We start from the raw sequence: 12,124 nt of genomic DNA, 5'->3' as shown, positions 1-12,124 counted from the left end.
CAAATTGTGCAAAATAAAGTTGCCAGCAACATTCATTCCGTTGAGATTAACCGGAGAGGCCTATGCAGTGTACCAGCAACTTGGGGATGAATCTGACTGGGAAGAAATTAAGCAGAACTTATATACAGCATTTAGTTCGGATCCTTTTGTTGCATGGCAACAGTTCACTACCTGGCGACTACATCCCAATGAAACTGTGGATGTCCATTTAGCTGATTTATGGAAATTATCAGCACCGTTTGATAGCGACAAAATGTCAAGATGGTCAACGACAAAATGTCAAGATGTGCCTTTTTAGTAGGCTTATCTGAGGATGTCAGTAGACTTTTGCGAGTATCGTCACGTATTGACAGATTAACAACGGACGAGTTATTAGCCCAAACGCGAAACATCTTTAAGGAACCTGAACCAATTACAGCAGCAGTCGGAACTAGTTGTGCAGTATCATAACCCTACGGAAACAATGTGGATTCTCTCCCAGCTAACGCTAATTGTGAGAGCCCTGTCTGCTATAAATGTGGGGGTCTAACCATTTTGCTAAGGAGTGTTGAAGTCAATCCACGAGCACACCGAACACTACGATGTTATCGCTGCAATAAGTTCGGTCACATATCTCGTAATTGTTTGGGAAAGAAAGTCGGGGATAGTTGTCGCCACTCTTGTCCCTTGTCAAACCATGAACACAGTATTGCCCTTTGTCGCCGTCCAAATTAATTATGTGCAATCTTCAGCACTTGTAGATATGAGATGTTCCCGGTCTATAGTTAGCGCCAATCGCTGTCGGACATAGAGGAAGCAACAAGTGGAGGTTATGACCATTAATGGCTTGGGATATTAATATGGATTAATATCCCAAGCATGTTGTGGTATAAGTATAAGGTGACACAGCTGAAGATGGAAAAACTCTATGATACGACTTATTACTTGGAATTGACGCAATAACAGCTCTAGGGGGTGTCATAATTATAGCAGCCGGAGGTATAACGCTTGGTAGAGGGAAAGAAGTTGTGCAGCTATTTCTATTTAGGAAAAAGACTTCTCTGCTACATGTGACGACAAAGAAAGTGCCTGGACTGTGAGGTGGAAATGGACCATGATCGAATTGGCAGATCGGTTATGCAATACTATTCTAGAGTATGTAGTTTCTACCAAGAATCGAGCTGCATATGAAGAAGAACTTCACACGTGGATTGATAACGGTTGGTTAATATCACACCTACAAGAACGTCTAGGACCACCCAAAGGATTAATTCCGTTCATGTCTATTGAGCAACCAACTAAACACAAAATCCGACCCATAGATTATCGAGAATTGAATCAGCATGTTGATGCGTTTACCGGGTATGCAGATGTGTGCGCTGCTAAACTACAAGAGTGACGTCAGAAAGGGAGTAATGTAGCGCTGCTGGATTTAAAGAGAGACTACATACAGATACGTGTCCATGAGTCACTGTGGCCATTCCAGGCAGTGATAATTGAGGGAAAGCGATACTCTTTGACATGCTTGGGTTTTGGCCTAAACGTAACGCCCTTAATAATGACATTAATATCATTAAAACTGTTTTTATGCAAGATGAGACTACAGTGAAAGCTACTTCAGCTTACATTGATGACATCTATGTTAATGAAGACAATAATGTCTGGAGATGCGGTTCAAATGAAACTGGAATCTTTCGGTTTTATAAACAAGGGCCTTAAGCGCTTAAAGGATGGGGCGCTCGTGTTGGGCCTTGAGGTCCGGAAGGAATGTAATACTTTACGATGGAAGCGAGGGAGCCCGATTCCAGAGTTACCTAGTGTGTTAATTCTGCGCATCCCGTTTTCTATTAGCGGTAAATTAGTTGAACATTTACCTATCTATGGATGGCTCTGAGTGGTAACAGGATTACTAAAAAGACTAGCAACTGCGGTCACAAAAGGATGGGGCAACATAGTCGATGACGATTCTTTTCAGCAAATGATGGACGAAACATGTGTAGAAAGGACCCTTTCCGAGGATAGTGTCATGTATCCGAACAGGAACTGAATGCATGAGTTGACGCGAGTTCTTCAGCTACAGGTGTAGTGTTGGAACGATTGGGTAATGTTGTAGAAGATACGTGCTGGTTTCGTTCGAAAAATGATGCCCAGCATATAAATTTGGCGGAACTTGATACCACGCTGAAAGACCTTAATCTTGCGCTACAGTGGTAGGTCCAAATCGTACACCTCCGCACTGATTCATTATGCGTTTACTGTTGTATTGTTATCATAAAAGGGGTACCGTTGTATGATCGTCTAAATGTTGCTGTCTATTTGTGATATATTCATATCTAATTGTCCATATGCAGTTGTGTGTGTGTGTGTATGTGTGTGTGTATCAGTGTGTGTGTGGTACATGTATTTTGGACATACCTTAACTTCATGCGTCGTTGATTTTGTCCACCTGGAATTCATCTTATTCTCGGAGGGGAGACTGGAAACCTGTTTTGGACGAATATTCATTCACTCCAAGACGATGATTGGTTTTATATAATTTTTTATTCACCTTCCAGGTCTCCATCACAGAAGAATGGAGAGTGAATGTCTTTGCTTGCGTGGTTAATTCAAAGTCTTATTTTCACACACGTCAGCGCCCCCCCCCCAGTGAAGGGGAAAGGATGAACTGTTAAGCCGTCTGTTCTTCTCTACGTCCAAACCCAAACTCACTGACTCCAGCTAACCTGATCACGTACTCACACGCAGATCCGAGCAGCTGACCCTCACTTCCGGTAAAATGATTTACCATATTTCTTTCTTATGTTCGACCTATTTCCTAGCATTTATCACAGGTTGACCAAAACCTTAACTGGAAAGGTACGAGTTAGAGCTAAAGTCGCAAGTGAAATATTGATACGAAGGATACTAACGATAAGAAAGCGTCTAGTTGACGAATACTCATTACGATGGAAAACATTTCTTGACCTTAACAGACTGGCCCGACGCATTTCACGATATAGCGTCTGTTGAAACGAAAGGATATATCGAGTATTGTGCGACAATTAAGATCCATCTGTACATATTTTTATGCAGGTAACGATATAGTATAATTGCATCCAGAACGCAGTATTCCATTCCAAAAGTTTTGTACTGGTATAACGTTACACCTAAGGACGATGCAACACCATCAACTGCGCTAGCCAATGGGATTTACCGCTACAAACAGCGTATAAAGGGGATATATGTCACACCATCAGTGTTTAGAGTTGTCGACACACCGTAGGGAGCTCGTATTTGAGTAAAACCACCAAATGCTCAGTGCTCTGCAAGGTTTGGCAGTGGATGAATAGAACAAATAATAAGTCTTCAAACTATGTTGGTAAATGGTGTCCTACGTCACCCCTGTTGTGCCTCTCCTACTTCGGAGGACGATGAGGAAGAAAATATCCAATTAAAGGATGATCTTGATTCTCTACTGCTCCTTCGGATGAGCTCAGAAACGCTGCCTATGGAAATAGAAGAAGGAATTGTGGAATTCTACGTAGAAGTACACGTCGAAAGCGATCACCATCTCCCTGCAATTTATGTGATAGTGATATTAGGAGGGGGTCTAATAGAAATCATCACTATCGCAAACGACCTTGTATTTGCTTAGCCTGTAAAATGACTGTAGAAAATGTTGAAAAGAAGAAAAGACAAGCATAATTTTGTAGGTCGTTCATTAGTGAACGTATACCATTAATTTGCATAATTATTAACTGTTAAAAGGGACGAATTCTAAAGCATGAGGGTGGAGTTTTGTATTTTGTTTGACATCTTAGACCGAGAACGAGCGGTGGAAGATAATATTGAATACACGAGTTGTTGCAAGTTGAGGAAAGAAAGGAAAAGGGACTTTCGTGCATTGTATCGACACTTTTGTGTTTCCTTTTCATTTTATACCATGCTAATAGACTACCTAGATAGCTATGGAAAGGGGACATTTTGATGATTCCATCATTGCTGCTCTTCATATTGACTGCAAAATAAAAACAATGATAGGCAACACAATTAGAGAGCTTCCGGTATCCCTACCTCAAATAAAAAGAGAAGTAGATGAGGATTACTTTATCTGCGACATCAAAAACAAGATCGCCATGAAGGACGACAAGTTTCCTGAAGTATTGTTGCTTTGCGACGAGGTCTTACTATATGGTGAAAGTGTGATGATTCCAAAATTTCCAGAAACGAATTCTACGAGATTTTTACGCAGGAACCCCTAGAAAAGATTGAATGGGGAGCTTGATGAGAAGCTACATCTACTGGTCTAACATGAACACATACATCATAGTGATGATAGACTCTTGCACAGGTTGCGCTTTTGCTACAAAAGCACCAACGATTACATTCAAACCTTGACTGAAGATTGACCAGCCGTGATCTAGAATCCACATCGACGACCACTATTACTTAATCGTAGTCGATAGCTACACCAAGTGGCCTGAGGTATTGAGGTGCAAAAGATCAACAACTGGGACAACAATAAATTTTCTACATGAACTGTTTGTTCGTTTCGGTGTGGTGGACTGGATTCTGAGTGGTGATGAAACTCAATTCATGTCTGCAGAGTTCAAACATTTTGCGACACGTTCTAAATTAAACACATCACCACTCCCCAATATCACTCATGATCGAATGGGCAAGTGGAACTCTTTGTGGACATTCTCAAAAGAGCAATGAAGAGGGATCAAGGTATCCCAACAGATGAAGCCCTTCAGCAATCCCTACACGTGTATAGGATTACACCTAATCCTAACATTCTAACATCAGCCTCACCAACAGAAACTGTGTTTGTACGGAAAGTAAGATCCATTTTTGACAAACTCTTACCAAAACAGTCAAGACCACAAGTGACCACTTGCGTACCCAGTAAACGTTTCATGTCAGGAGAGAGAGTTTTGAAAAGTTACAAAAATACCTCATTCTGGGATGTGAATAGGATCAGTAAAAGAGTCGGAGGTATGGTATATATCGTGCAAGAACCGAAACATGCCCATAAACGTCACCAAAACCAATTAAGAAGATGTCGCGCAGATGACACCAGCGATACACCACCGTTGGAGGAAGAACCGATCGACACTATCTTCGAGACATTTAATCTCGAACCTCTCCAAACAACACCTTAACAACGATGATCGATTCGGAAAGGAAAGGTCACCGATGTACTATGAATATTCCATAAAACACTGAAGATAAAATATTTCAAATTTAAATAAATTAACAATTGTACTTCAATGTTTTGGAATAACAGAATTCTTATTGTAAATGCCAAAATAATTCAATTTAATTTATTTGATATCAAGCCGTGTCAGAAATGGCTATGAATAATGCCAAACAACTCGCCCCAGTCAAAGAATAAACGCGCATGCGTAACAGGCAAATTTTCATCTATCATTTATCGATGGAGATAATAATTTAAATTGAAGCATCGTCTTTTATATACATGCTTTCCGAGTGTTTTGTTTTATAATTTATATATTCTTCTTTTTTTCCTCAGTTATTACAGCGGAATAATTATTCAAATGTCTGGAGTTGGAAATGTGACCGATGTTTTGTGGAATTCTGTCATTATCTATTGCGCCAGCTTCGTAATTTCTATCCTTGGAGTTTGGGTAGTAGACAGAGTTGGGAGAAGAAAACTGGCTATCATTGGACTCTTTGGTAACTATTATTGTACTTTCTGGAATATATTTTGGATACAGAAACATTAATAATTGTAGTTGTAGTAAAACCGCTGTCACAATCTACGTATATTCTTAAATAGATAACATCCTGACTCGCTCCTCGCCATATACCTGCCATATGCTACTTCGTAATAATATGCCAGCCTCATTTTTACTTATGCTTTTTTTCTAATAATGTTCTTTGCCTCAGATACTACTTCAGAAAACAAAGACAACAATGATGCGCAACGTAATAAGAGTTTCATTTCCTGTAGAGGAGGTAAACTTATTTCAACGAACCTGTTCTGGCTTTATATAATTTTTCATCAAGGCAACGCCGGCGCACGGATCCTGCTAGTTTCTAATAATTTTCTTTTGCAAACTAACCAGTTTTCTTTTCTTTTTTTTTTACATTTTCACCCCAAACAAGGAACATTGGCACTTTGATGTAGGGGGCTACTATCAGGGACATAAGCAACAGAGGTTCTATGTAGGGAGTTGGGAAGCAAGATGTCGATCACGTTACGCTTGAACTTCTGTGTGTCAGTACAGTTGGGGAAGCAGGGACCCGGAAAGGAATTCCAAAGTCTAGCGGTTCTGGGGAAGAAAATACTGGAGTAGAAGGCCTACTTACATTTCGGGATCTCTACTGTGTAAGGGTGGGTTTATCGGGGGTATTTACGTCGAGGGGGTACAAGTGCTTGTAGTTCGTCAGAGTATTCACGATTAAAATACTTGTAGAACGGGCAAAGGAATGCAACATTTCGTCGATAGGACAGAGGCTGAAGCTTAGATGAAAGTTCAGGACCTATCAGGTTGGCGACTCTCTTTTGAACCATATCTAGAAGCGAGAGACTAGTAGCAGATGTACCAGCCCAAATATGACAACAATACTCCATACATGGGCGAATGATGGTCTTATAGACGTATAGGATACTTTCGGGCGTTAGAAGCTTTCTAGCAGGTTGAGAGAGCCTACCTTCTTCGCAGCGGTCCTAGCAATGCTCTCAATGTAATTGTTCCAACTCATGTTTCCTGTGAATATTAGGCCGAGGAGTTTAAAAGAAGTACTTTCAGATAATGAGTCTTTGGCCATTGCTATTGGTGGTAGAGAAGGTTTCTTGTAATTATTGAAGGAAAAAAGTTTAGTCTTGGCAGCATTGAATGTGACCATCCATGTTTGTCCCCATTCCACAACAGACTGGAGGTCATCCTCTAGTATTTCTGCCATTTGCTTAGATATGTGTTCATTAGTTTTCCCCCTCGTGCCTGTTATAGAGCGTGGTGTCATCAGCATATATACCCATCTCAGAGACAATTTTGTCAGGAAGATCATTTATGAATATTAGGAATAATAGAGATCCAAGTATAGACCCCTGGGACATTCCCGCATTTATATCATATTGTTTAGATGTACGACCATCGATAACAACCTGGGTTTTTCTCTTATCTAAGAAGGATTTAATTATGTTAAGTATTCTTCCAGTGATACCGTATGATCTGATTTTCCTGAGAAGACCTTCATGCCCTACCCTGTCAAAAGCCTTAGATATGTCTAGAACTATCGCTCTACCCTCCCCTGCTTTGTCAAGTGAATGGTATATACGCTCAGAGATTACAGTTAGGATGTCTGTCGTGGAACGGGCTTGCCTAAGTCCATATTGTTGGTCAATAAGAAATTTAGCATCTGTAAAGTGATGGACTAGAGCTTGGTTAATTATGGACTCAAATATTTTGGCAAAAAGTGTGAGGAGACTAATACAACAGATGCGTCTGTGTAAGTAGAAAATCCAAGCCAGTTGTCTAGTGTCGAGGGAAAGTGCTGTATCTGTGTTATCAGAGACTTTGTTTATTAGGGTACAGTCCTGGTTTGAGAGAGAGCGGTAGAGAAAATAAAAGTAACTAATGTTATGTTGTATGTTAAGTCTAAAGCACATAAAGCACATAAAGGCCTGACCGTCAGATTCTAGTTTTATTTCTCTAGTCAATGGGAGGGTGTTTCGAATATAGACTCCAAGCACGTGCATATGTCTATCAGAGTCCTTACGGCAGAGTGGGAGATATCCGGCCATATTAAAGTAGTTAGAGGGGATGGAGGAGTGTAGGTTAGTCTCACTTAGTGCTAAGATATCTGGGGTGTTTGCTAGGAGAAATGCTTCGACATCATTTAAATTAGTTCTAAGACCACGGATGTTCGTAAATGCAAGCCTCAAGGGAGAAGGCAATTTGGTTTTGTTTGAGTTTTGTCCTGGTTTAAGCATAATTTTAGATTGTACTGTCATCATTTTTTTAAGAGTTTCAGTTTAGGTAAGGGGTGCTGAACAAGTAGTTATGCAGAATACTAGACATGCAATACAAGTATACCATCAGCTGACCCTCCATCTACTAGGATTGTGGCCTTAAAAAAGCCCACCGGGGATGAGTGCAGGGTTCCTTTCCATGCGCGACATAGCACTGCAAACATCCCGATATTATTAAACTGTGATGAAGCAGCCGCTCTAAGCGCTACCAAAGAGTTAGGGCACCTGTACTACCAGTCGGAAACAGCAGCCAGGAACTGTCAACTCGGTACCCTCAACCCATCAGACGATGGTCAACCCAACCTACCTGTACTGGCATTATTGCATTCAAGCACTGCCAAGTGCCCAGTTTATAGGGATGGGATGTATTGGGAAAGGGGAAAACGGCGTTCATTGCCCTAGACAGAAAACAAGATCGACCACTGAGTATTTCTGTCGAATAACTGTGAGTCGACCTCTACGCCTCGCCTGGCTAATAGGCAATCGAATAGGCAAAGAAGGAGTATGGAAGTCGGGCGATAGGTAGTGCCTATCTACTCCTTAAGCAGTTTAGGTTCGCAGACCGGTAATTTGTTTGAGTCACCAGCTCTAGGAAGGTTGTCATCCAAGACTGGAGAGGCCTCCCTCCCCCTTAGGTTTAACTTCTCCTAGACGGATGACCTGGGAAGATCTATGGGTCCATTTTTTTTCGAGACTTAGCTCCAAACTCATCCAATGAAGAAAACTCTAATAATAATCCTACTACTTCAGAGACTTTATTTGAACCTTCTACTAATGAAAACATTGGTCATGAGGAAGACAAAAATCAATCGTCTGATCTTGAAGAAAATCAGATTTCACTAAAAAATAATACTGAAAATCAGCATTCCTGCCAATCTGTGCGGAGGTCGTCCCGAGTTCGACAATTCCCTAGTAAATATAAGGATTTTGTGACTAAATACTGAAAAAACTGCAGTTTGGGTTCATATGTTATTTGTAAATAAAATGATTCTTATGTGATTGTAAAAAAAAAAAAAAAAAAAAAATTTGTCTATAATTAATTACCCCTTACTTGAATACTTTAGGACGGGGAAAATGTTATGATTTAATTTGTTGTTAAGAGTTATCCCCCTTGGGATTGACATTCATAATAAAAGCGCCCTCTGTTTCATTTTCCCGCTCGATCCTTTCAAGAGCGTACGTGTATTTTACAGTTAATAAAACCTTTCTAAAAGGCAATTCTTTACTTACTGATACTACTCACTTCAACGCTAATAACATATTCTTTTAAAATTGAAGCATAATTGATATTGCAATCTGAACTAAAATGAAGCCCCTGCTAAAAATTGAACAAAGATACGTTATTATTTTAAAAAAATATAGCATTTTATTAGTTGTATTCTGGGAAATATTTTTTTTAATTTAATATTTTATAAAGTGTGTAATTCTTAATAGTATACGACCACCAGACAACGTTGTGAGTCTCATTCGGACCATATAAAACCTTTCGCTTTTTATGATGTTTTTTCTCTGCTTTCAATTCGTACATGATTTTCATTTTCATTTTTTTATTTCCAGGTCTTTTTTTTAGTTACATGTGTTTAGCAACTACTTTTCTCATGATGTCAAAATATTCACCCCGGGTGAACACAACAACTGGCTATTTACTCAATCACGCCTGCGCATCATATAGGTAAAATGTTTGGCGTTTCCTTCAAAATTAATATGTACATAGCGTAGTGATGGTTTCTTGCTAGTAGCAGGAGAATATAAATATACTAGCAGGCCGTTCGGAATTGCCCGGTCGTAAAATACGCTTAAATATGATATTTTGATTAATGTAAATTTTGTATTTATTATTATTATATTGGACCCAATATATAGTAATGATTTAAAAAGTTCACAAAAAGCGACTCATGCGCCACCACCGAGAATCAAAAGCAAAAAGTTTAGCTTACGATTTACTTTTTCTTTTTACTTTAACGTCTGAGTTATGGAAGCATGTTTGCTGCAAGGCTAAAAATTAAAACATGAACCAATAGCTGTAACGTTACGCATGCATATTCGTAATGCCGTCGTTCGACCTTCACCTAGCGAATTTCATTTTTTTTTTAATTTTCACAGTTTTACACCGATTTTCTCCGGTTAAAACCTAAATATAAAGTTTCGCATGGGTTAAATACTCAATATATTAAGTTTCATGTCTGTAGACCAAAAATTGACAGAAAATTTTGGTGGGAAAAATTTGTTAAAATATATATACATACGCATACATAAATATATATATATATATATATATATATATATATATATATATATATATATATATATATATATATATATAAAGGAGATTAGAACAATAGTCTAAAGAGCTCAGTGTATTTTAATGTAACAGTGAAATTACTAGTTTCATTAAAATACAGGAAAGAAAAAGTGCTCGTTGTAATTTAGATATATAATAAGCTCGATAGGTAAATATCCTAGAGCTAATTCAATATTAAGTAATGTGATTGATAATTTAAAATTTAAAAAACAAATTATAATTAAATTAAAAATCAGTTTCACAAGAAGGAACAACAACAAAATCGATTATCTGTACGATCGTTTCGGAAAACCGTGTTTTTATTGTGGTAGACATCAAGTTACGGACAATAATTATTACATATAGTTTTTTAATAGACAAGGTCTCCTCATCAGCAAATTTTAAAGAATTTTTATTAAATCTAAAAGACACCATAAATAAACCTAGCATTAAAAGTAATGCAGATGTATCTTTTAGTTTTTCGCCTTTTGAAATCAGGAACTATGGTTAAAATACTCATATGTGATGTTTGCTATAACTTTTCACCTTATTGTGATTATTATGAGGAAACATTCAATAAATACAAAAATATCTATAACAATGCACTCAACAATAGAGAACACAAAAATGTCGACATTAAATACAATAGAAGCAATAAAAATACGACTAGATCTAGAAATCTAAGTAGAAAAATAATCTGGTTGGCCCCTTCTTCAATCTAATGGTAAAAACAAAATTTGGAATTTTAGTTTCTACATTTTATAAATAAACACTTCCCAACACAAAAATACATTAAAACTAAGTTACAGTTGTACTGAAAACAGAGAAAGAATCATAAAAGCCATAATAATAAAATATTAATGAGAAATAGTCCAACTGCTGGCACTAATAATAGTGGTAACAGCAATAGCTGTAATTGCCAAAGACCGAATGAATGTCCGTTAAACAATAATTGCCTCTCATCTTCGGTGATATACCAGGCTAGAATATCCACCGAAAAAAACAAAAATAGAAAAATTATATATAGGTAGTACCTCAATGACTGTTAAAACAAATTCTATGATCATACACTGTCAATGAATAATAAAGCGTATGGTATGGACACCTCACTCTTAGTACACCACTGGAATTTAATCGGAGCGAACAAAAACACTTATATTCGAATGGAAGATACCTAGAAAGGCGAAAATCTGAAGTTCCTTAACTTTACCATGTTATTTATGTTTAACAGAGAAACTTGAGATTATTAGATATAAGGACCGTGAAAAATTATTAAATGTTAAATTAGAATCGGCAATAAACTGCCAACACTTAGAGGTTATGCTTTAAATAAGATGTAAAAAAACAAATAGTTATAAGATATGGGGAATGAGGAGTTATGTACTGTAATATTACAATACATAACCCCTTATTGCACATGCCTTAATTGATAAATAACCCAAGGAGAAAGTTGAAAGGCTACGAGTGGTACCAGTACAGCGCTAATTAATAACTAAACTAACCAAATAACAGTACACTTCTAACTACTTACTATACTTATCAAAACGTCGAAGAATAGGCAAGCATAAACAATTTAGTCAAATGGAGGATGAAACCACCCTGCTACCCTTTAACACGATTTCAGGCGTTACGGATTGATTCTAAAATAGGCACAACCAAAAAAGGGACCAAAAAATAAAATATAAGACTGCCTTGTTAGTTTGACACCTTCTGGTACTCGAAATGGTCCAATTTGTTAATCGCAGATTATTCCAGCCCAAAACATGTCACTCAGCCTCACTGTTGACAACGGAATCGATGAGGTGTAAGAAATCCAAGATCAAAGCAAAAACTTAGTCTAAAAACTAGAATGCAACGAGAATCTCCCCACTGTGACAGCTTGA

The 12,124-nt window shown here is 38.0% G+C and overlaps 1 protein-coding gene across 2 annotated transcripts in view; it reads left to right on the top strand.

The window, feature by feature from the left end:
• LOC145243874 (proton myo-inositol cotransporter-like) overlaps positions 1 to 12,124 on the top strand; it is a 57,389-nt gene that overhangs the window by 33,569 nt on the left and 11,696 nt on the right. For both annotated transcript variants that reach the window (XM_080106946.1, XM_080106945.1), the window contains exons 5-6: positions 5,495 to 5,658; positions 9,518 to 9,632. In XM_080106946.1, coding sequence (XP_079963072.1) covers positions 5,495 to 5,658; positions 9,518 to 9,632 — 279 coding nt within the window. The remainder of the gene's footprint in view (positions 1 to 5,494; positions 5,659 to 9,517; positions 9,633 to 12,124) is intronic.

This window comes from Euprymna scolopes, chromosome 22 (assembly GCF_053919585.1).
Source record: "Euprymna scolopes isolate OS-2025 chromosome 22, ASM5391958v1, whole genome shotgun sequence".
Taxonomy (NCBI): Eukaryota; Metazoa; Mollusca; class Cephalopoda; order Sepiida; family Sepiolidae; genus Euprymna; species Euprymna scolopes.
The sequence above is the reverse complement of the archived record's forward strand: the minus strand, read 5'-3'. Positions and strand labels throughout refer to the sequence as shown.